Source organism: Arvicola amphibius, chromosome 5, assembly GCF_903992535.2.
Source record: "Arvicola amphibius chromosome 5, mArvAmp1.2, whole genome shotgun sequence".
NCBI lineage: Eukaryota > Metazoa > Chordata > Mammalia > Rodentia > Cricetidae > Arvicola > Arvicola amphibius.
The window spans coordinates 62504276-62529823 of record NC_052051.1 but is presented as its reverse complement, the minus strand read 5'-3'; the positions used below and the strand labels follow the sequence as shown (position 1 = coordinate 62529823).

Below are 25548 nucleotides of genomic sequence, written 5' to 3'. Positions count from 1 at the left end.
AGTATCCCTGAACACATTGGCGCAAGAGACAACTTCCTGAATATAACATTAGTATCACAGACACTAACATAGATATTAGTACCTCCTGAAACTGAAAAACTTCTATAAGGCAAAGGACACTGTCAATAAGACAAAACAGCTGCCTACAATATAGGAAAAAATCTTCACTAACCTCTCATCTGAGAGAGGGTTGATCTCCAAAATACACAAAGAACTCAAGAAGCTAGACATCAAAATACCAAATAATTCAATTTTTTTAAAAAAGGTGGTACAGATTTGAACAGAGAATTCTCAGCAAAAAGAATCTCAAATGGCCATAATACACTTAAAGAATTGTTCAACATCCTTAGCTATCAGGAACATTCAAATCAAAATGTCACTGAGATGATACCATCATATACCTGTCAGAATGGCTAAGTTAAATAACGCTAATGGCGTCTGTATCTGTAAATTTCCCTATTTAGAGAGCCTATATGAAAGAAATATGATGATATTTGTCTTTTTTATAAGATATTTTTTATTAATTTTTATTGAGCTCTATATTTGTTTTTTTAAAGGACTTAACATAATCTCTTTTTTTCCTAGAGATGTCACAGCTTCAACTTTCCTCATTGAAGGATAAAATTCTATTGTGTATAAGTAGCACATTTTCTTTATTCTCCCATCAGCTGATAGCCATCTGAACTAGTTCCATTTCTTTGTGATCTCAAAGAGTACAGCAATAAACATGGAAGTCCAGTTATCTCTATGGTGGAAAACAGACGACAGAACAAGTGAACTAGATAACTCAATTTGGTAGATGTTTGGAACTCCCCCTCACCCACATCCACATGCACACCTCACCATGTCTATGTCTGTATCCTAATAGAGAGACACCTAACATTTTCCTTACTTCCCTCTATAGGCTTCACTTAAAGAAAACACACCACCATTTCATTTGCACTGAAAAAGTTATCAATAAAAAATTTTAACATTGTTTCATGTGCTTTTCCACAGTCTTTGCATATTAAATTCTTTATTGAGCGAACATACATGTTTCTAACTTTGGAATGCCAGAAATTCATAGGGCAAATGTAGAATGGCTGTAGGAGGGGGTATGGAGTAATGCCCAGGTATTCTTGAAATCTATCTACAATAAACAGCAATGCAGGTTCTTCTTTATTTTTAGGTAACTTGGGTCTTGATACTCTTTATTTTTTAATACTATAGAAATTAGACAATGATTTAAATTTAGAAATTTAGGATGAATAATCTTTAGGAAGTCACTGAACTCCATTTAAATTCATATACTTGCTTTTCCTTTGGTGGAACAATGATTAGCAGAGTTATAAAGATTAAGCAGTTGACATCACTTCAGTAAGTGGGATCATTTCTGCACAGGATGCCTGATTACTATTAGAAAAAATCAAAATCTCCACTCATGAGGCGCTTAAGATTACATGACAAGGGAGTTTTATGAAAATACATATACTCATTTAATGTTTCATAAACTCTTAGGGCCACTGAGAATATTAGAGAAACATAAGTAATAATTCAAAGACAGTATACAGCTCCAGGCTGCACCTCTGACTACAGATTTTTCAAAATTTATTTCTTAGCAGTAAAAAGAAAATATCTTTCAAAGCTAATGATTAGTAAAGTGACGGAAAACAATGTTAACTTTGGCTGAGCATTGTATCTTAGTTTGCATCATCTACATAATACTCTCTGCCCAACAGCTTGGTTTTTGGGTCTTGAGTATATTCAACTTTCCAGGAATGACTGCATTCTCTTCTGTTTTGTTCTGTTCCATTCTGTTCTGTTCTATTTATACCTCCATAAACAAGAAGTAAAAACAATACCAATAATCAAAATTATCAACATTTTTTATTGAAAACTTAGATGCTAATGGTAAGCTTTCATTTAAATTCATTGTAGTCAGTGAGGTAATGAATACTCGTCTACCAAGCAAGTGGAAGCTCTCTTTTATATATCAAAAGCCCAAGCTATCAAGAGACATGCTATTGAATTCTGAGAGTGCATTGTTAAATTACTTTAATACCACTAATTTTAATTTTCTAACAAAAAAATCACTAAAATAAAGGTTCCCACATTTGGAACAAAGGTTCCCTTTTTGATAGTATTTTATTAAGGCTTGTAGGATCTTGGAGCAGGTGGCTGGAAAGGTATTGGAGAAAAGAAATTAAGAGTCTAGACAAATCTGAAAAGAGGAGAGTATTTGTATAATTGTTGCCAGTGAATTACTGTGGGGAATCTATTCTCATTCATTTAACCCTGAGGTCACCTCTAGTTATGTTCCTGCGGCAATCCGATAAAACTGATGTGCCAGGGAAACTCCTTTTATGGAAGTGATCCCAATCGACAGACTGCATCTGGACTGTGACGATGATCAAGATCTTACGGGAGGCCCTATCTTTGTAATTTCTCAGGTGTAGGGACTCTTGCTAGCCGTGTCCATTATGTGTGTGGAGTTGCTACAAGATATATTGGCTCCTTTGATGGATCAGGCTTTAAACCACTCTCTCCTGCCATAAACTTCCTCTCTTGCATCCTGAACTGTCACCCGGGGTGGGTTATGCTATCCCTGCTACAAGGGTATCTACAGAAGAGTAGCGACTGACTCTTCCAAGATGGCAGGCCGCGATTCTGGTCCTATGTCCTTCTGAGAAAAGAGTCAAAGTGTCTTAGAAGATTGAATGTTAAGTAGTATCAAAAATTATTCCTCAAGAGCCCTATGGAACCAAACTGATACAATATGACATGAAGGATTAGGAAAAAAATCACTAAAATCCTAGTGCCAAAGAAAGCAAACTTTACTTTAAAATCACGGTAAATAAAACATTTGCTATTATTGAGAAAATGAAAATGAACATTTCCTTCTCTTTTTTTTCCTGGTTTCTGCTTATGGTTCTGAGTCATCCCTACAAGCAAGTTCCCTTTAATTCCTGGGACTGTGCTTATTTGAAAAGGCAGCTAAGTGGCTATGCTTCTATCTGTCAAAACCAGCAGATTTGGAGCCCATCACAGCAATGGCATGCAGGCATCAGCCACGAAAGCTCTCCTGGATGTTAGGTGAGTCTCACATCTGCATCATGTGCTGAGAGTCTCACGCTTTTGTTCCTTCTTTTCCTACCCTCTCACTCTTTGCTTCCACAAGTTCTCTCATCTTTCAGAACTCACACACTGAGACTATCTTTTGAATAGCCGATCTCAGTTCTCTCTCTGAAGTGTTTCTTTCCCCCGGAGTTCATCTCAGTTTTATCCCTCTGAGTGTCAACTGGCTCAAAATATCCTGGGCTAGCAATCCTCAAGGGCCCTGGCTGACTCGTAGGTGGCAGATGAGAATTGTGTTTGATGTCTGCATGTCGTGCTCAGTGCCATTTTGGGGAGCACAGCCTCTCACCTCGCTGCATGACCTACATTATCTTCCAAGAACTTTAAAACAGCAGAAGTGTTTGGGAAACGAGGTGGCAGGGAATAAGAGGGCCAATTGAGTGAAAAGAAGATGGAGAGGTGGACAGAAAGGTGTACATATTCATATTTGATTTCAGGACAGAATGAAGTTCCTAGAAAATGGGGTCATCTCTCAGGTTGCTCTCCAGAATGGTGGTAGGAAATTCTGAATGTCCACTCTCTCTTTTCCATGAACTTGCCCTGTTTCTCCCCACCCAGAAAAACTCAGTGAGTATTTCCCTCATATTCCCTCATGCTACATACATAAGACACACAATGATAGTGGAAATGTCACTGTAACAGGTGAGGCGTCCTCGTAGGAAAACTGTTCCTAGTCATTATTCATGCCCCTAGACACTGTGAATTCTGAGCCTGAATAATTATTCTAGGAAGCTAAACCAATAAAACCACATATATGATCTAAAAACACCTGTGAAGATTACTTGACATTTGATAAGCGGTTGAACTATTAAAGACAAATACATAAAGCATGCACTGTGAGTCCAGATGAACATATGGCAGGGACGAGCTGGAGAAGAGTTTTGACAGGAGAGGTATGCATAGTATGCATATCTCGACGATTCTTCAATCATTATCTCAAATATAGAATGAACTTAAGATAAGAATAATCATTTAGTCACATGGGAGCTAGGGGGGGTGTTTTCTTACCTCCAAATGCATTAATGAGTGATCTTGTCAGTTTTCTATCCGTAGGATACAAGCATTCTTAGGTCACAAAATGTGGTTTTCCCCACTTATCTGACTTAGGTTTGACTATTTTAAATATCATCACATGTACAGAAGCAGTGAATTATGAAAATTCATAATTAAATTTTAGTCTAAGGCTTTAATTGATTTTATAAGTCCAGCGACTAATCCACAATCTTTCTGCCACACAAAATCAGGCTTTGTGCTTCCAAAGGGGGCAACAATGCTGAGGTGAAATGTACCCTAACCCTCATGTTTAACCCTTGGTTCAGAGCTGATCCTGGTGGAGCTCTTTGCGGAGGTTGAGGAGCCTTTAGAAGGTGGAGCCGTGCTAGATGAAGGACATTGCTGGGGCAGCTGTTGAGAGTCGATAGCTTTGCCTTGGCGCTAGTTAGTGCTCTGCTTTGTGTTTATGACTGAAGATGTGACCGCTCAGCTTCCCACTCCTGCTGCCATGCCAGCTGTTGGCTGCATGCATCCCCACTATGACAGGCTCTCCCCACTCTGGAGCCTTAAGCCAAAACAAACTCTTCCACAATTGCTTTCTGTCCTAGTATTTGTTGTAGCAACAGAAAAGAAAACTAATACAAATGCTATTCTTGGCATTGTTTTCAACTCCAGCTACTGTTCAGTGAGTTAAGTACTGCATGGTTTGTGCATATTGTTGCTCTTGAATTTCTGTGGTTCCTCTGAATTGTAGCTATTCTCATGCTATAGGATAAGACACTTACTTCCAATTAAGCATCTTATTGAATATGAAGTCATAATAACAATGACTGTGTTATTATAGTAGAGAGTGTAAGAATGAGGTACTGAACAAGTACTAAACCATTTCTTCTTGAGACCATCATATAAGGTAATTGACAGTGAAACTCCTAGTAAACTATGAGAAAACTCAACTCAGAGAGATCAGATTGGTCTGGCTAGTGAGTGGTGGAGACAGGATTCAAACTCTATATCCCCATCACAGCCTGTTTGCAGAATCACTGTCACACGCCCCACCACACACAGTGGAAGAATTGCTCCGTCACTCATCAACACTCTTGGTGCCACACCACACTGCATCCGATTTAAAAGAAAGAAAAATAAAACTGCATTGGTCTGTGATCACATGACAAGCTAATGATTGACAATTATTATCTTGGCTTCTATTCTGATAATCTTCACATTATTTCCAACTAGTGGGAATAAAAAAATCTCTTTCTAAGAACATAGGCAAATGTGAGAAAGTCTCAGGGAAATCAAGTTGAAGAACTTTGAAAAGATGAACATCCCCTTTACCTCTTTTTTTCTGCCATTTATCTTAACAGGACTCTGCCCTGTAAATGCTGGCCAATGTCTATCCTCAGAAAACAGCAACCAACACGTGGAGCTGGCAGAGCACTGATGTGAAAAAGGAGCTCTGTTCACATTAATCCTGTGTCCCCGGTCTTCCAGAATTTGGTTTTAAAGTGTGCCTGTGTTGCATATGTCCATGTGAAAAGTGACAACCTTGTAGGTGGGCAAACCATTTTTTTTAAAAATTAAAAATAGGTCCTGTAAGAAAAACTGACCTTAGGAGATATAATAACAGGTTGCATGTTGACTTGGCTAGCTCAGAGTATAGTCATTTAATCAAAAATATTTTTTACTTTTATTTTTCTGTGTTGAGGCAAGGGACTCATGAATGACATCAGAGAACGATTTGCAGGAACTGGTTCTGTCCTTCTCATCATATGAGTCCTGGGAACTGAACTCGGTTTGTCAGGTCTAGTGACAGGAACCTTTACTCCCTGACCCATCTAATCAAGTGGCGTGGTCATTTTCTAGCTGGAACGAACATCTATAGTCAGTTAACTTTAACTTAAGGTCATTGGCTATGCCTCACTCACTGCCCCTGAGGCTTCCCAGAGAAGAGCCTCTGCTGCTACAGCCTGGAGGCTCACTAGACCCCAGAGTTCCATAGACTGTGAACGATTTCTCTAAGCTAATCTCTAACTCCTCACCCATCTATCTGAGCTTCTCGCTTTATTGTTCTGGAGACCTCTGACCATACAGGTTTTGACAAGACTGAAACGTGTTTTCAGAATCCTGAGCATACAGGCACGGCTGGGACATGTTGCGGGGAAAGCTCAGCTCAATAGACATGAGATTACATGTCTCCATGCAGGAAAGGTATCAGAGCAAATGGCCCTCACTACTGTTGGGTCACAGCAGGCAGCTGCAACAATCTCAATCGAATCAAAACTGTGCTAACTGTAAACCACAGGCTCAAACAGCCGAGAGTCCCTGCAGCTACAAAATGACAGCTCAGAGTACAGAACAGGGACCCAGATTTCCAAGAATTAACAACATCAAAGACAGCAACCTAGAAGCACCAAGAGATCCCCAACCCAGGCAACACTGGCAGCTCCAGGTTTCTCTGGTTCTAGAGAACTCTGACAGATAAACACACCTCCCCTCTCTTATTTTTTTTTTTTTATCAGCTCTGGGATCTGATGTCAGCGCTTCCTGGGCTGATGGAGGCATATTTTAAATCTGATCTTACCCTTGGAAAAACAAGTGCATCATCTCACATTTCTCCTTTGTCACCCTCTCCAAGAAATGCTTACCCTAGATGATTACATGGGAAGCCAGCAGGAGAAGGTATGGGTCAGGCCCTTGATCTCACCTTGGCTTCTGAGGTGGGTTCCAAGAAGCACAGGCGATTCCCAAGTCCCTCAGCTGCCAGGCAGAACTTCCGCTGCTCCTTGTGGATGTTTGCTATGCACTGGAGTACCACTTCATCCTCCTGCCAGGAGAAAAGACAGAATGTGAGGGGTGGGGGCAGCCTTCTGCCCACCTGGAATACGTCATCCCATTCCTGTGTAACATTTACATATAATTAGTTAAAGTGCATGCTTAAGTTTGGATCTATTCTCCAAGATATGATATGTTAAATCATATGTTAAAAAAACAATTGAAATCAAAAATACTTCTGGTACTAAGCATGTTGATTAGATAAAAGATACTTAACCTGATCATGTAATAGACACACACACACACACACACACACACACATATATATATATATATAAAATAGGAGTTATAAAAACACATATATACATACACACACACATATATATCATGCACTTCACTTCTGGCATGTACGATCTATATGAAGATAAAACTTCACAATCTGAGTGAATTTAAAAATAAGTCAAAAACATCTTTTCAAAAGTGAGGGCACAGTTAGGATGTGGTTGAAGGGAACAGAAAATACAGAAGTAATCAGAGTGGGCAAGATGAGTGGAGAGAAAGTTCATCTTGGGTTGTGGGAGAGGTAGCATGTATGGTTAATAGGGAGTGAATAAATCAAGTTCACATGCTGAAGAAGGGAAATTAAAGATGGCGAAGGCCACAGAAAGTGAATTTTACACAGAAAATAAATTTTATAGGAAAAGAAGGTTGACAGAAGTCTGCAGATCAAACAGGAAAGAGGAGTTGAAATCCAAGCAGAAAAACGTGTCTGGATTCTCAAGCAGGACTTCCCCATAGATAGCATTCACCAAAGGAACCCTCCTGAAATTCCAGAGATTAAATATGGCACTCTTCTTGCCAATGGTTGCAGAATGGATGCATGCCTCCATTGACAATAATATAACATTTCATGCAGAACTCTTCCTCTGGTCGAAACATTTTCCTTTCCCATCTTCCATCTCTGCTCTTCCATCTGGCAGTTAAGGTCTCTCTCCCATATTTTTCTCTTCAGTTTGGATTTTCAATGTCAGAAAGATTTTTAGGTATAGCCAATCTAGAAGCCAGTAGAGAGTAGTGGTGTTGGAGGTCCTTCTGTCTATGTCTTGCTTTTATTGGTTAATGAATAAAGAAACTGGCTTGGCCTGGTAGGGTAGAACAGAGCTAGGCAGGGAAGACTAAACTGAATGGTGGGAGAAAGGAGGAGGAGCCAAAGAGAAGCCATGGAGCCTCCGCTGAAGACAGACATGCTGAAACTTTGCTGGTCGGCCACGACCTTGTGGTGATGCACAGATTAATAGAGGTGGGTTAAATTAAGATGTAAGAGTTAGCCAATAAGCAGCTAGAGCTAATGGGCCAAGGAGTGATTTAATTAATACAGTTTCTGTGTTGTTATTCCGTTTCTGGGTGGCCGGGATGAACAAGCAGCCCCCTCCAACAGAGTTGAGCATCCATTTTGCCATTAGCACCTTTATCTTTGTCTTTCCCTCAAGTCTCCTAGGTGCTCAGTTTCTCTTAGAGAGTTGGAAAGGCACATTAGATCAAAGTGAACTTTTTTACTCTTAGTCCATAATATGCAAGTTAATTGAAAAAAAGTCTTCCCCTGAGGAATGTGAACACGGTCACTAGTAGCAGATGTCTAAAGAGATGCGGGATAGTAACCTGAGATAGGTGAGGGGCTACAGGGCAGTGTGAATAGGCACAAGCTGGAGGTGAAGGCAGAGGAGACTCAGGGAAAGAAGAGAGTTATATGCATCACTGAAATGTTACTGTCTATTATCAAATTGAGTCTGTCATCAATTTATGACACCGAACAGTGAAGTCAGACTTTATGATCTTCATTTTTACTGAGTGGAAAGAAAAACACTTCAGAATATCACTGCTATTTAAATATGGGCTCAGTGAAATCTCTAGAGAGAATGAAAATTTCCCCCAGGTGGCTTTTCCCTCTAGACTGTATATAAGCCAGACGTGGTGTGATCTTTCTGAAGGACACTGGCAGCAGGGGAATGGACTCAGTTGTCAAAATGACTAAGAGGTTACTTGCATTGGGAAGAAGGGGGTCATAGAAGTTAAATGCTCTGTAATATAGGAGATGGTCTTCCAAGTGCCTAATGCTTTCATGAAAAATGCTAATTACAGCCTGCACTGAAAACATAGTTAACTATCTCCTATCTATACACATTTCACTGGTATAAAACAAATAACCCTCAAATAAGTATTTGAAAAAAAGTAGGAAAGTGGTTACAGATCAGATTTTCCATAAGCAGTAAAATTAGGCAAATCTACTCTTTCAATCTTGGTCTTCAGGGGCTTCTTTACAATACCCTATTTCCCATTCCTTCCTACAATGTATATAAATCCCTGTAATTTGACCTTGTTCTGGCTGCCTGAGGGTCTCTTGGTCCTCTGAAATTTTCCTCCTACATACATGCCCACACACTCTTATAACACAGGATGCCAAGAAAGTAATGGATTAAACAAATCCAACCTGAATAACCATTTGGTTAAACACCCAGTTGCTGAAAAAGCAGTCTTACACCAAACCATGCCCAGGCGGGCAGTGTGGGTGACTTGGAGGTGCATGTGGGCCTTCCAGCCACGGTCATACTTCACTCCTTTCCCTTCTGTCTAGAGCCATATGCTCAGTGCTGACCTGGCTGTAGACAACAGCTGGCGTGGCTGCCTGCACCTGCTTTTGAAACTCCACGCAGCAGCTATTATCTGCAAAGACTTTGCACGGGCAGACATCTGGAGCCGTCAAGTGCCCGGTGCTCAAACGTTTGCACCGAATTCCATTTTGAGCAATGGTATAAGCCACTTCTTTTACTAATAAAATACAGACCAGAAATCCCTCTGGTTGCCAGCCTTTCCTAATTTATCCAGTCCCCGCACTAGTCTGCACTCTTCCCTCCACCAACTTGTCTCTCTTTCATTGTTGTGTTGCTCTACCTCGCATCCAGACACCATCCAAGGACATCATTTATAAAGACATCCCCTTACTTGGAGACTGCACATTTTTGCACACCTTGCTTCCAGCACCCAGACACTTGTATTCTTCTCACACACCCCAATGCCAACTTCAGACCATTGCTCTCCTACTCATGTGCCAAAGCCTTTCCACTTGGGGGAACATGACTGCCACCCTCTAAAGCATCTTTGGCAACCTGCCGGCATCCTAGTCACTTCTTCCATCGTTTATCTGGCTTTTAAGGACAATCAGAAAAGCCAACAAAGTTATTTGCATAAGTTCAACATGCAGTTATTGACTCCCTTCCAATGACAAAGCATTCTGCTAGGCTACTCTGAATACACAAAGTTTTATGAGGCAAGATCCATTAATGCTGTAATAATGGAACTGAGGGTGGAAGGTCAGCATGTGGGATTTTCCTACTTCACTTTAGCTGTCATCCCAAGTCACTTCAAAGTTTACGTGCATAATGAGTCTGAGGTGACACGGGGACCTAATTATTTCTACTGCGCTTTAGTCAGACTCTATCATAAACTTTTCTGGCCACAGTTGAGAATGATCCACTTCTCAAATACAAAGCTAGAGAATTCCATTCTGAGAACCCAATCTTCTCTCCCTTTGTTGATTTGTTTTGTGTTTATTTTCTCGTTTTCTTCCTTCCAAGTCTTGTTCAACTTGATCAAGACTGTAAGTTTCTAGAAAACACCCCCAGCCAGTTATTTCATCTACCTCAGGAGAGAGAATTTTTTATAGAAAAATAACTCAGATTATGTGTTCATATAAATTTATAGGATTTCCTAGTAACATATTTTCAACTTTGATTTCACTGGAACAAAATTACAAATTTTTCCTCTTTGAATGAGGGGTAGGAATCAAAACAGATACCATTCAGGCAAGAACAAATAACCACACCTATTATTTCCAAGAAAGAAAAACAAAGGAAAGAGGAGCAAGTGCTTTTGGGGTCATCAGCAATGGTGGAGTCAGACAATAAGATCTTTATCACCCACACTCTGTCCTTGTGAGAGCTGTGACTCACGTGTCCCCAGGACACAGAATCTTTAGGACCATGAGAATGATCCCTGTCTTCTCTTAAACAAGTCCAACTCTGGTTATTTTAGTTCCCCACATTTGAGCTCTAGCCATGCCTCTCCCTCATTCCAACTGCCTCGTCTTCCAGACAAATCAAGCCCAGAGAGTCTTTAAGATATTATTGTCAAATGCAATCCATTCTCATATTTCTCTCCACTCTGGCTATTCTGCATTTCTTCCAGGAACTTCCCATGTCTACATCCTCTTGCCTCTTCCCTAAAGACGAGGATTGCCCACAGAGTGGAGCCCGTTATCATCTTCCTTTGAATTTCTCAGCCACCCCCAAGCTTTCAGCTTTACTCCTCAGAATGTGCTATATGACTTATGTCTTCACCATGTGGTGACATCTTTGTCACCACCGCTCATAGTCCAGGGACTATTGTAGAAGAGGGGGCATAAAAATTGTAAGAGCTAGTGCTTTGGGAGGGCCAGAGAAAGGCAGTCTCTTTTTGACCTGGTATGATTTCAGTACACATGAACTCACAGAAGCTGTTGTTCGCTGAACAAGAACCATACAAAATCAACCCAGTCAACATCCCAGCATGGACTAGAAAGGGGTTCATGAACCCCATCCCTAACTGAGGAGGGATAACCACAGTTAGTGGGTGACTTCTGGGGAAGGGGAGTCAGTTTGCTATAAGGGTGTGGCCCATAGTCAGTTAACTATAGTCCAGTGGATAACCCTACACTCAGGAATATAAGAGAAAACACAAATTCGTTTCAGTGGGTTTCTAAAAAAGTAAGGATACCAAGTGAGTGAATCTGGGGAAAGGGGAGGGGCTGAAGATGTTAAAAATACATTGTATTCTCACAGAATGAATAAAAGTATTTTTTAAAAAGAGGAACATGTAGCTCATGGGTAACTCTTGGTTTAATCCTAAGTAGCAAAGAGAAAATGACAAAAGGGACCGCAAAAGTCAATTTTATCAATTATACATAGCTTATAATAGAGACTATGCACTATGAGATGATAGTTCCATCCTTACCAGGCATTCGTTAGTATGTTTTGTATTTGATAAATAAAGTCAATAACAGAGAGGTAAAATGAGTTGCCTAGTGCTATGCATCTTGTAAATGGCAGACTCAAACTTTAAAGATGCACCCTAGTGTGATGCCAAACTAGATCTTGGCCACCGGAGACTGACCTTAGCAATACATCTGAGTTCATGCTTGTCTGTCTCTAAGTATCGCAATGATGGAACTGATAAAAATAGAAAGATTTCAGTCTTTTAATACAGTCAAACAACGGTGAATAAAATCAGAGTACATGTGCCAGAGAGCTCAAAGTCATTAAAAAAAGGCCCTATGTCCAATGATTACAACTCTGGAAAGAGTGACCATCAGCCTCAAACCTTCATTAAAGGTAAACATGATGAGTGTCCAGGGTGTATTATATGTCAGCATCCCTTCACGCTATGAAGCTCACATGCACCAGCTATTCTCGTCACGCTCAGCTGGTGGTAGTGTTGAGTGACTGTCCCTGAACAAGGACAATCTCTAGAGTTCACATCATCACAGGTCTTCTCTGACAAAGTAATCATCTCTCCAAAAGACCCAGAACTTGAAAGTGATAGGTCTTCTCTCCTAGATCTCCACAGCTTCTCTCTTGCCTTTGGGCTTGAAGCTCAAGGGTGGAGACAATAGAGTGTCACATTTGCCATCTAGGGGCTGATGGCAGGCACTTAGGTTATCTTTCCTTCTGGGTCACTGTGAAAGAATGTTCTGGGATGAAACAAAATGGCTGGCAGCCCTCTTTCAGGTAGCTCATCAGATGGCTGATGACAGCCCTATAGTTAGATGTCTGCATCACCAGGACTGAGAGGCTTGTGAGCAGTGACATGTGAGGTGGAGCATGGGCCAGCAGATCTCATGATTCACATCTAAGGGAGCTAAGACTGCAAAGACAAATTCATGACATAGATTGCCTTGAAAGGGAAGGTGTGCCCTCCCCAGATTTCTTGAACATCGAGCTTTGTTTTGTAGACTGATGATGTTATTGCTAAGTTCATACAGAGACATATGTGAAATCATGCAGAGCTTTGCCAACAGTATCTCTTAAATGAGAACTAAGTGACGGTTTTGGAATTAGACCATCCATGGGTTATCCTACAGGGACTAATGGGCAGGTTCTTCTGTGTTCTATTTGCCTCATTTCATTCTAATAGCTTTGACAAAGAACCACTCATGTGTCTGGGAATTCACAGTGCCTAACAGGGTACCTGGCACTACACCGAAAAGCACAAACATTGTAAAGTCACTAAGAAAACTGTGTGCTCTGGAATAACTGGCCAAGTTTATGCCATATTTTATGCATAATTTTGCTTAATAAAGATCCTTCTTACAAGTTTTAAGATACTGTTTTCTCCCATAGTAGAGTGATGAGACTTTCAGTTTTTCTTAAGACATCTTTACAAGTTATGAAGCGGACATTGTAGATTGGAGAGGGATAACCAGTTCAGTGTTCCACTCTCCAAGGCTAAGAGACAGCATTTACAATACTCCCAGTGGCCGCATTGGAGAGTTCGCCATTGCTCTGTCTGTTTTGGTTTTGGTTTTAGTACCCCTTTGGTATTGATTTAATGTTTTAGAATCTGTTCAAAGTTGGGGATGACTACCCATCTCTGACTCCTTACTACTCCTAGACTGCTGCAAACTACAATAAAAATGCAAATTTCAGACGACAGCAGACAACATCGATGCAGTTTCTCTCTTTAATACTTTGCTCATATGGCTTAGGCAACACCCATTATTTCTTCCTTCTATCCAAGGGCTGCTCCTTCTAGTCTCTTTGATAAGCTTCTCAATATTCTCTTCTCTAATTCTAAAGTAGTGCTTCAAAAACTCGTCCTAGGAGTGCTTTTCTTTCTACGAAGTCTCCTTCTTGGTAATATTATAATCCATTGAGTCCATATAATGTTACAAGTAACATTATGTATGTTTTCAGGGCTGAATGCCACTGAACAACCATTGGTGTGCTCTTCCTTGGGGAGGACCACCTCTCCTGCTCCCAGCTTTAACCAGTTTCTTGTAGTTCTCTGTGTAAGGTTGAGACCCTGGGAGCCTTTTCTCATCTAGGTTGGTGTGTTTGTTGGTATTCTCTTTACTTTTTTCCTATTGTGACTCTTCTCCTTCACCAGGTCACACGGGGGCACCTGTTAGTCTCACAGTTTGCCCAGCAGTCAACATTGAAAACTGGAATAGTTCTTTATCTCTCAGTCAAAACATAAGAGATTAATAACCACATCCATTACCCAGACATACCACTTTGACTTCTTTCTTGGCTTTCTTGCTTTAGACACACTATCCACAGGGAAAAACAAATAGGATAAATCTATACTATCACAGCAAGTCACAACATAGACTGTTTAACTTCAGAGGTAGTGAAGGTCAATGGCGTAAAGCCATGACAGAAAAATTTTGGCCTCCGGATCTAACATTTCCTGACCTTAGTCTTTTAAAGAGGCGTAGAGAGGCCACTTTAACTTCATGGGTTCATATCATAAATGCATGTCTGCACTTTGTCTCATGCTAAGCACTGTGATCAGTGACTTTGTAGGCAGACTCTGTACTGTGTCATTATCCAGGGACACTGATAAAACTGTGTCATGACAGATGCCCTTGTATCTTATTAGAGCTACTTATTCAGTTGGCTTCCTTAAATGTTATCATTGGCTCCATGCAGAAGCATAGGGCCTTTTCTTGGTCATATGGTTTCTTCATAACACCCCCCCCCACCTTCTAAGAGATCTTCTAGCAGTGCGTCTGCTATGGGGAATGCGCTGCTGTGCATCCACTTTTATTTCTAGGAAATAATGCAGTCACTGAGATTGTTTATGGTGCTTCAAGGTACTTTCTGATAGTATTCTGATACTATACTAGTTGATAGAAAAAGACTAATGAGCCAGGTAGTGGTGGTGCATGCCTTTAATCCTAGCACTTGGGAAAAAAAAGGCAAGCAGATCTCTGTGAGTTCAAGACCAGAGTTCCAGGACAGGTTCCAAAACTACAGAGAAACTCTTTCTCAAAAAAACACCCAAAAAACCCCAAACAAACAAACAAATAGGCCAATGAAATAATAATCTCCAATTGTGCGGCACTGCAAATACTCTGTGCATAATTTCACTAATCTATAGCCAGATTTAAAATTTGAAAGCAAGAACAAAGCATTCAGCACTTTCCATACAAAATCTAGGAGCTGTGGGTCACTGACCTTTTCTGAAAGGATACCTGATGATTAGTAGATTGTAATGAAATTCGTGGGTTGACATTCAGATGGCTAAAACTTTGAAAACAGGTTGGTGGCAGGAAGGACTTATTTTCATTATTTAATGATATATGAAATCCTGTGAATTACCTTGTCCAGTATAAGTGTATTTAAAAATCACCCACTTCTTCCAGTTCTATTCAGATATAAGGCATGTATGCCTTCCAGAAATATTTATAGCAGTTGTAAGGTAACAGACTCTGTTTTGTGGTCTGAGACTTGGCAGCAAACGTGACAGCAAGGTACCCACTCTTGGAGAACTGACATTCTAAGAGGATAAATACCACATACATTGGCCCAAACAGGCTTTGGGTGGCAGTAGTTTGAAGAGATGGTGACTCATTTGGGATACAGAGGCACTGGAGTAAGTCGGAGACAGGAGCAGAGGGACACTGGATCTTTTGCTCTCTTATACCTCCTCTGCCCCAGGCTGAGCCACCGTGTGAGTGCATGTTTCTCTTAGCAATTTACCCCTCGATGCTGCAAGGTAGATTTTGTTTTTAAATCTGCGCTTTCCAGATACTTTATGCTCAGATGGGATTACAGCCTGTTCATCACCATCTTGGTTTCTCATATGCCAAATACCTGGCCTGAGGGAAACATGAATGAAAATAATGGTTATGAGAAATAGTAAATCAGAATGGTGAGTTAAATCTGGGTAAAAAGTTGTAGATTAAAAAATACCCCAAAGCAGGAACTACTATTAAACGCCATTCAGAATTATAAAACACATGTCTTGAAAAAATCAAAGACTCACATACTGGGTGAAAGCCCATCTCTCCTGATAGGATTTCTCCTTAAACCAAAAGCAGGGCTCAGTGTTTGATTTCTAGGTTCTAGGCTGAAGTTCAGAGTTGAGGGTCATGTGAGACAGCTTCCTGGCGTGAAGCCTGCAAATCAGCAATCTCCTCATATCACACACCAGTGAGCAAAGAGCAAGTCCAGAGGGATGGACCAGCAAGAAGCGCAAATGTAATGAGTCCCTTCCAAGCATTATTTCCAACATTTTGCATTTTTCAAATCCTAAAAACTCTCTTCAAAATAGTTACCTTGAGACCCATTCTATAGGGAAAGACACTTAGGGCTGAGCTCAGGTATGTTAAATGACTGTCTAAAATCGGATGGCTATTGCTTTTATTCCTTCATTATTTTTTATTGAGTATCCATTGATTGCCTATTACATGCTGTGCTCAGCTTGATCCATTGAATAAAAAAAATGTTTCAAAGCTACTAAATGACTATTTAAATTCAGTTCTTTATAACTTCAAAGTTCAAATTCCTCTCACCATACCAAGGCTTTTTTTTTTTTTTTTTTTTTTTTTTTTTTTTTTGTCAAGAGTGTGTTTCAAGTTCTTGTGTAATTGGTACTTTCCACACACTCAGTGATGCTAATTTTTTCGGTTTCTTCCATCACTGTGGAGTAGGGGTGGGGCAGTGATGGAGTCAAAGAGGTGTTGTTGAGTGGGCACAGTTTTGCTTTCTTGAGTAACATACAAACAACCCAGCTTTCTAAACCCTTGTCAAATGAAAACACAACTTCCAACTCCATGGAGATTCTCTTTTCTTCACCACTCACAATTTCACGGCTGATCACAAGCCATGGCATAAAGTCTCTGGAATTTGTCTTAAGAATGGGCTCATAATGTATTTGGTTGACATCCTTGGGACATCTGCTCTTTTGTGAAGGGAAACAGGAGATTTGGGAGAGATGGGAGGGGAGGTGGGAGGACTTGGGAGATGTGTAGGGAGGGGAAACTGAGGTTAGGATGTAACCTATGAGAGGAATAATAAAAATTTATATATGTGCACATATATACTTATATACAAAAGACATACATATACATACACACATATATATGTATATGAAAGTGTAAGTTCACAATATATACCTGCCCTGCTCTAAAAGTCCTTAGAATTCATGGCCAAATCAAATCTAATAAAAAAATCAATAAAACTAAAAGCATAGAAGACAGTGCTACTCAATTTTATTAAGTATATTGCTTTGTTAGTTTTGTAGAAGACTGGTATTTTCCCCAAATCCTGGTGTGGAAGGGAAAGAAGGAAGAAAGCGATCCCATATTGATTCCTCTCTTTAAATACAGCTATGTCTGACTGAACTCTTACTTATAATAATTACAACCTCAAACCTTGTTTGGGGGTAATTTATACTACCTACAGCTGTTGAACAATCCCAAGAGATTTACAAAATGTACAGATTAAGAGCAAAGACTTTAAAGGTTGTAGCCAAGATGCCCAAAGTTCAGTCCTGTAGATGACCATGACTTCACTATACTTATTATCTACAGATACATGACCCTCTCCACAAAGTCTTGGGTTCAGGTTCAGCTGTCTTGTTTCTAGAATCTTGGCCCTGCTGGGGTGAGCACATAGGCATGGCTGCACAGAAAGAGGATTTGCTACCCCTCAGCCCTTTCCACGTGCTCCCTCTGGTCTCTAAGAAGCACAGATTTCCCAGGTTTGGCGACTGTCCACACTGTTCCATCAGTACAAGAACCATAAAAATGCTCATATTTTGTACTACTTTGGGAAATTACAGTATCTTACACCATGATGCAAAAGAAAGCCCTAGATATCCAGGAGACTCTTGATTTACTTTGGTGAGAAAGGAGAGAAGATGTAACTTTTGTATCCTACTTTATTTTTTTCAGGACAGTTTCTCATTCAATATTCTACAGGATAAAGAATTAATCCGAGCCTTCTATAAAGCAATTGAGCTCAACTCTACATGAACACAAGAGTCACTTGAAACACTCGAAGAAATCTATGGATGCCTGGGCCCAAGCCCACTCCAAACGGATGGGATTCTCTGCAGAGTCTGTGCCGAGGCCATAGTTAAGAACTCCCCTGTGGCTCAGTGGTTAAGAGCATTGCCTGCTCTTCCACAGGTCCTGAGTTCAATTCCAAGCAACCACATGGTGGCTCACAACCATCTTTAATGAGGTCTGGTGCCCTCTTCTGGCCTGCAGACATACACACAGACAGAATATTGTATGCATAATAAGTAAGTAAGTAAATAAATAAATAAATAAATATTTTTTTTTTTTTAAAAAAAGAACTCCCAGCCGGGCGGTGGTGGCGCACGCCTTTAATCCCAGCACTCGGGAGGCAGAGGCAGGCGGATCTCTGTGAGTTTGAGACCAGCCTGGTCTACAAGAGCTAGTTCCAGGATAGGCTTCAAAGCTACAGAGAAACCCTGTCTCGAAAAACAAAAAACAAAAAACAAAAAAAAAAAAAAGAACTCCCCTGCTGATTGGTACACAGTGAAAAGTATCAAGACATAAAGGGCATGGGATAGCAGGTATCGTGAAACAGGTGTGGAGTCACAGCAACCAAGGAGTGAATTCTGAATTCTGGGTATAAAAAAGGCAAAAAGTGGATGAAAGATCAGTTGTTGGACCATTTTTTCTTCAAGGAGGCCGCACACCCCTAGGCCACTCTTGACCCCTGGCTTGTGGTTTACCAAAAGCTATGATATTAAGTAAATTGTTAAACAAAGGCTGATTCCTTTGTTCCTCTTTCTTCAGGCCTCATGAGAATTCTTCCCTGGAGGCAGGGATTGGGTGGGAAGAGGATCTGACAGATTGAAGTGAATCATCAGGAACAATTAATGCCTCACTGACATTGCCATAATTAGGGGATCATAAATTCACTCTAGGACAGAAGTTTAAAACAGAAACTTTGCTGTGTTGGGGTTTTCAGAGACACAGAACCAATAGGAGATGCGTGCACACACAGATTTATCACACAACTAGTGTTTATAGAAGCCCAAAAGCCCTGTGCTATGATGGCCGCAAGTGACAGAAAGACAAAGACTGCGGCTATAAATCTTGGAGTCTGAAGTCTGAAGATAAAGGAGTTCTGAAGTCTGAAAGTGGAAGACAGATGACCTGGCTCAAGGAGACAGGATGGGGGAATGCTCTCCCTCTACTCTTTGTTCTATCTGGGCCCTGTACCCACTGGATGATGTCTACCCACCCTACTACAGCATGGGTCTTCCTAACTACACCTCCTAATTCAATGCAAATCCCTTTTAAAAACACCCCAAGAAACACTTCCAGAAATGTTTTATCTCCCTCTTGGATATCCCTGAATCCAGTAACCTAAACAGGCACTGAACCATGACATTATCTGGCCCACCAACAAGTTGTCATTACATATTCTAACATACCTGCCTCTATCTACGTCTTGCAACTTACCATTTTTTTTTTCCAATTTATTCTCAATCTGCTCCACAATAACTGTGAATGATTTTCTGGCAACTCCAAATGAGAGGAAGTAGAACTATTATCAACGATTAACATTCTATCCCTAAAGAAAACAAAGAGCTATATAGCTGGGGACACTTAAGTCTCAAAACACTTAACTGTTCACAGTTATAGAGAAACAGATTAAAGTCTACTTCTGACAGCAACACATTTCTTTCTCAGTGGCAGGAGCTGGAAGACCTCAATATGTTACTAAGTTAATATCCGTCTACCTCAGTTTTTCCTATATAACAAAAAGGAAAGAAATTTTAGTCTTCCTTGTTAAAAGTGGGGAAAATACACGAACACTATTGCACAGTGTTAAGTGACAAGTGTGACTTGTAAGTAAATGTGTTTCTGGCAAGCTTTGTAATCATAGTTCATCTGCAGGTAGCTATTTATATGCTCAACACACACAAAATGCTTCTTAGTATGCAATAGACATGATCCAAGGGATCTGGAGCCTTTCTCAATATAGTTTTAGATGGTAAATTCCTGAGCCAGTTTGGAGGTGAACATCGACATCCATTTCTTTCCTATAAATCAGGTCAATGATGGAAAATGGGTTTATCGGATAGTTGCCTCTAAATGTTACTTATGATTGAAGCTAATCCACAAAGCCAGAGACCCTAATAGGAACAACTAAAACCAATGCTCGTCTCGACTGGCAAACCTCGGAAGGTTCTCATGACCTCACGTCTCTATGTACATTCTGCGCGGTTGTACTTCCATTTCAGGACACGAGAAGGAAAAGTGGTCTATGGAAAAACCACAAGGAGCTTAGTGGGGAGCTAACAGGTTAGTGTAGTCATCAAACTCAAGCCTCTCAGTAGGTCAAGATAGAACTTGACAGAGTTCTATGAGGGAAGAAATTCATGTACAAACTCACAAAGATAATATGTAAAACATAACCCAGTGATGCATTGCATGGCTCAGTTTCTAATTAAAAGCTCTCTCTTGGGAATAGGGAAAAGAGCTCGGTTGTAAAGATCTTACCTCAAAGGCATGAGAATCTGAGTTTGGTCCTCAGAGCCCACATAAAAAGGCTGAGCATGATAACACGTGACTGTATTCCTGTTACTGGGAAAGAGAAAGGAGAGCCTTGGGCTTGCTGGCTGGCTAGCTAGCCTAGCCTAACTGCAAGTTCCAGGACAATGAAAGACTGCCTCAAAGGATGTAGGCAGCATGCCCGGTAATGATATATGATGTTTTTCTCTGACTTTCACACATACATGCATACACATATATACTCACTCCATCCCTGCCCTATGAACACACACATACACACACACACACACACACACGCATATACATTTTTCCTCTAAATTTGCTTGCTGGATTTCCTGTTCAGCCTAAAGTCTGTGTCTATTAACTAGTTAATCCTCTTGGCAGTTTGTAAGATCAATTATTTAGGCTTTTTGGTAGTTATTTATACCAAAGAGTTCCAAATTCTAAGCAGAAAGGAAATTTATTATTTATCTCCCAGTATGGCAAGGGTTGATATATGGAAGCTGGTAACAACCTGTTATCTGCCAAGGTCAGAGTGAGCCAGAATAATCCAAAAATTTAGTAGAAGAGATTGAAATGAGATATGAGAAAGGACTTACTGAACGTCAGGGCTAAATACAACTATAAATTATCCTGGATCAGTTAAATTTATGTGTACAGTGAACACACAGCTATCTTCTCTGAGATATTGGAAGTGTTATGTGGTGAATATTCTGTGAGCAAACAAAATCACAGGCACACTCCTTTAAACTGGTTATACATGCTCATTGTAATCGGTTGCCGGGTCTTGTGAGCCACGCAGTGACGCACCTGCGCTCCATGAATGATGCGTAGACTACGCATAAACGTCCCTGTAACCCATTTAAACACGGCATCCAGTGCGGATGAGTTGTGAAACCCTTTGCTGTTCTTTAACAAGGGTGACATTTTTGCCTATGATTTGTTCCCCCAATATCAACGCCAAGGAACCAGCACCCTCAGGCTCTGTCTCTTGTGACGACATAACAATCTCACACACATTTGTTCAATTATGGGTACCATCATTTGTTCCTCAGTCAAGGGTCTTCACTGTAGGTTTTCAGTGAGCTGCACGGTATCCTATCCTGAGACACTGATTTTGGTTTACTTGACTTTTGTGTGTGGCAAGAATACTATTGATCTCTTCTGGACATGCAATGTACTAGCTGCCCATTGGCTCCTTGTGACATTCAGCTTCTCACACTTCTGAATGAGACTTGTTGCTAGCTCTCCCCTCAGCTTGTTTCTCTCACATTATTGACCAACTAAACCCACCCAAGTCACTGATCTCAACCCAGACCTCCTTACTTGTGACTCCTAACTCTCCCCAGAGCTCTCGCCTGCTGTGTCCCCTTGTGTTAAATACTGTTCGTGCCCATCTGGACATCTAATTGCACATCAGTTGGAGAAACATGACAGAATTTCTACCTTTCTAGAGCTGTTCCATCTGTAGTTTCTCCACTGTGACAAGTGTAATCATTCACTAACACAGACATAGGGAAATATGGAAGTCATCCACAGCTACTCTCTTTTACACATACAATTAGAATTCTTTTGACTTCTCTCTGCTCCATTCCACCATGAGTCTTAGTTGGATGATGTGGGGTTCCTCTCTGTATGCTGTGAATACCATTGGTTAATAAAGAAGCTGCTTTGGGCCTATTGCACTGCAGATTAGGGCAAGGCAGAAGTTTCAAGCAGATAGAGGAGGAGAGAGTAGGCGGAGTCAATGAGATGCCATGTAGCCACCAAAGGAGAAAGATGTGAGCCACCAAATAGAACCTTGCCAGTAGGCAATGAGCCTCGTGGTAAAACATAAAATAATAGAAACGTGTTAATTTAAGATGTAAGAGCTAGCTAGAAATATGATTAAGCTATTTGGCCAATCAGTATTGCAATTAATACAGATTTCTATGTGATCATTTCAGATCAGGGCAGTCAGGAATGAACGAGTCACCTCACCCAACAGTTGGGCACTTAGGATGACAGTATTTCCATTCTGAGTCTAGCCTTCTGCTTCTTCTCTACCAATTCTCCGTGTTTCCAACATAGTGGAACCAGAATCTGAGATGCATACTCCCCTGCTCAAAATTCTTGCCCACTTTCCCATATAACATTCAGATTTTATAGATGAAGTCCAAGTTCTTTGTTATCCCATTCCTACTTTATTCTGTATAATCTCAGTTGATCTTTCTCTCACATCAAAATGCTCAACTTCAGCCCCATGGAACTACTTTCAATCTCTATTATCTCTGAGCCTTTACACATACAGTTCTGTTGGTCTGGCAGCTATAGCTCCATCACATTCCATATTGTCTAACCCTTTTCATATACAGTCTAACTTTAGAAGATCCACTATTGTGCTTCTGTATCTTCAACATACACTATATATGTGCTAGTCAACTTTCCATGTCTATATCAAAATACCTGAGTTTTTTTTTATTTACAAAGAAAAACCAGTTTGGATAATGTTTTCAGAGATTTAAGTACATGCTTAATGGATCTCATTGTTTTAGAACCTGTGGTGAGGTAGCATTTTATGGCAGGTGTGCAAGGCAGAGGAAATTCCCCAGCTCATGAGGCCAGCAATCAGGGGGAGGGGAGGGGGCACAAAGAGAAAGGGAGGGGGAGAAGGAGGGTGAGGGGAAGGAAAAGGGGGAAGGAAGGGAGGAAAGAGAGGGAGAGGAAAAGGAGAAGGAGACAGAGAGGGAGTGAGGGTGGCAAGGAAGGTGGGAGGGAGGGAGGGAAAAAGAGAGAGAGAGGGAAAGAGAGAGAGATCTAACACTCCCTTCCAGGACATGTTTCCAATTACCCAACTTCTGTCCACTAGGCTACCTCTCCTCCCAGTAGTGCCAGGCTTGTGACCAAGCCTGAAAACTTTGAAAGGCAATCTTGTGAGCCACAGCACTCAGTCATAGCATTTGCTACCTTGGACTACTGTTCAGCTTGCCTGCTTGTCTCCTAGCTGTGGGATATCTGAGTGTCTTACTCTTTTTGTGTAGCATAAGTCTACCTAATGAATGTTAAAAGATGATATGGTTTGGCTTAGTTTAAACTTAGCATGCTATAGCAAAGTCAAAGGTTAATTTCCAGTATTTGCTAGCCTGGACCACAACTGGGAAAGGTAAATGAAAAGAGAAGGCTGATGCTACCCATAATGTCACCTGAAAGCTAGGCTTAGCTTAAAATCCTGGGAAGAAAAGGTATAACAGTGCTTCTAGGCTGATTTCTTTGGTTTGAGAATATTCTGTGGGGTGCCGTATCTCCTCTTCCAACTGCTCAGCATGAGGGCCATGTTTTTCCAGCACTCCAAAATTCACAGGGTCGAGTGAAACCTGTATCTCCAGAAATCCCAAAACATGAGACCATGGGATGTCTTCCTGTCTCAGACAGAATACTATGTGTGTTGTTCGTATTTTGAGTTATTGACATTTTTGAGGGACAAAGCCATTCCTCAAGTCTCCACTGAAGGGAACTCAGCCAGTCCTATTCTGACAACAGGTCATCTACTTAGCCACAGATTCTAGGAGAAAACCCAGTGAAAAAGTATTGTCTTAGTTTATTTTCCTGATGCTGTGATGAAACCTGACAAAAGGCAACTTCAGGGAGAAAGTGTTCATTCTGGTGTCCGGGATCACAGTGGAGAAGTCAAGGTGGCCAGAGGCTTGGGGTCGCTGTCACAGTCAGAAGAAGGCAATGAAGGCATGTTGCTGCCCAGCTCCCTTTCTCCCCTCACACAGTCTACAATCCTAACCTAGGGAATAACATAGGCACAGCGTGGTGTTTCTGTAGTCATACAGCCAAGATAACTGTCAGAGATATGGCCACATGTCCATCTCCTAGGTGAGTCTAGAGTCTATTAAATTGACAATTAACACCATCACAGGAACGTTTGACTCAGATGTCCTCTCAACTAAACTGTTAAGCTTTTAGTCTCTATCTATCTATCTATCTATCTATCTATCTATCTATCTATCTATCTATCTATCTACCTACCTATCATCTATCATCATCATGTGTGTGTGTGTGTGTGTGTGTGTGTGTGTGTATGAGCATGTGAAGTCTGAGTTACTTTCCAGTTAAACAAGTGTTTGTTAGTACTTCTCTCATGACGATTATTCTTTTTATAAAAATTATCTATTTCTTTTGACAGAGAAGTCATGAACCAAAGCCTACATGTTGACAAAGAGGATGTAGTACAGACTCCCTGTTTCCCAAGCACAACAGGATGTGTGGTATAATGAGGACATCATCAACATTTGCATGCAAACATACATTCTTAGGGGACTGAACTGTCACTATTTGCACTACATCATTTGAGTCCCTTTGCATTAAATATACAGAAACGCTCCGAGTCCTATTTCATATTTGCCTTTCTTTGCCAGTGCAGGTGATGGAACCACATTTCTGTTTCTTTATGGCTAATTAATTGACATATAGGACTTTCTCACCCAGGCAATCAGTGAAACAGATGTTGATATTTTTTTCTTCCACATGCCATAATAGACATTTGGTGGAGAGCTTGTTCTAGGATAGTAACATAGTCATGTATCATTTGATGACAAAGGTACATCTTCAGAAACGCACTAGCAGATGATCTCATTTTCGTACAAACATCATAGAGTACACTTAAGCAAATGGTGATGGCAGTGAGCTGCGCATCTGGATTGAATGGAGCAATAACACTTGGATTTAAAACACACAGTCATCTATATAAAAATGTTTTTGTATCATTAACCTATAAACTTTTTCCTTTTTCTTTTTTCTTAATTTAATGTAGCTCTAGAATCAAACCCAAGGCCTCATGCATCTAGAAATGCTCAACCACATAGCTCAAATTTTCCTATTTTAAATCATTATATTTTATTATATTAATTCAAATATCTTGTCAAAAACCAAAATAAAGTATAAACATTAGTCTAGGTGTCCATAAAGTTGGGATAACTAGTGACCATTAACTTCCTGTTACACATCTTCTGTCTAAGTCTTCAGGACTTGGACACATATGCATCATACACACAGAAGTCCCTCCCTGCAACATGTGTGAGTCCACT

The 25548-nt window shown here is 40.6% G+C and overlaps 1 protein-coding gene across 1 annotated transcript in view; it reads right to left on the bottom strand.

The window, feature by feature from the left end:
* The window catches only part of Ryr3 (ryanodine receptor 3), a 429760-nt gene that overhangs the window by 363554 nt on the left and 40658 nt on the right, over positions 1-25548 (bottom strand). Inside the window, exons 4-6 of the mRNA XM_038331390.2 lie at positions 15675-15793; positions 8909-9024; positions 6812-6931 (exon numbers count right to left, since the gene is read on the bottom strand). Of these exons, the coding sequence (XP_038187318.2) occupies positions 6812-6931; positions 8909-9024; positions 15675-15793 (355 nt within the window). The remainder of the gene's footprint in view (positions 1-6811; positions 6932-8908; positions 9025-15674; positions 15794-25548) is intronic.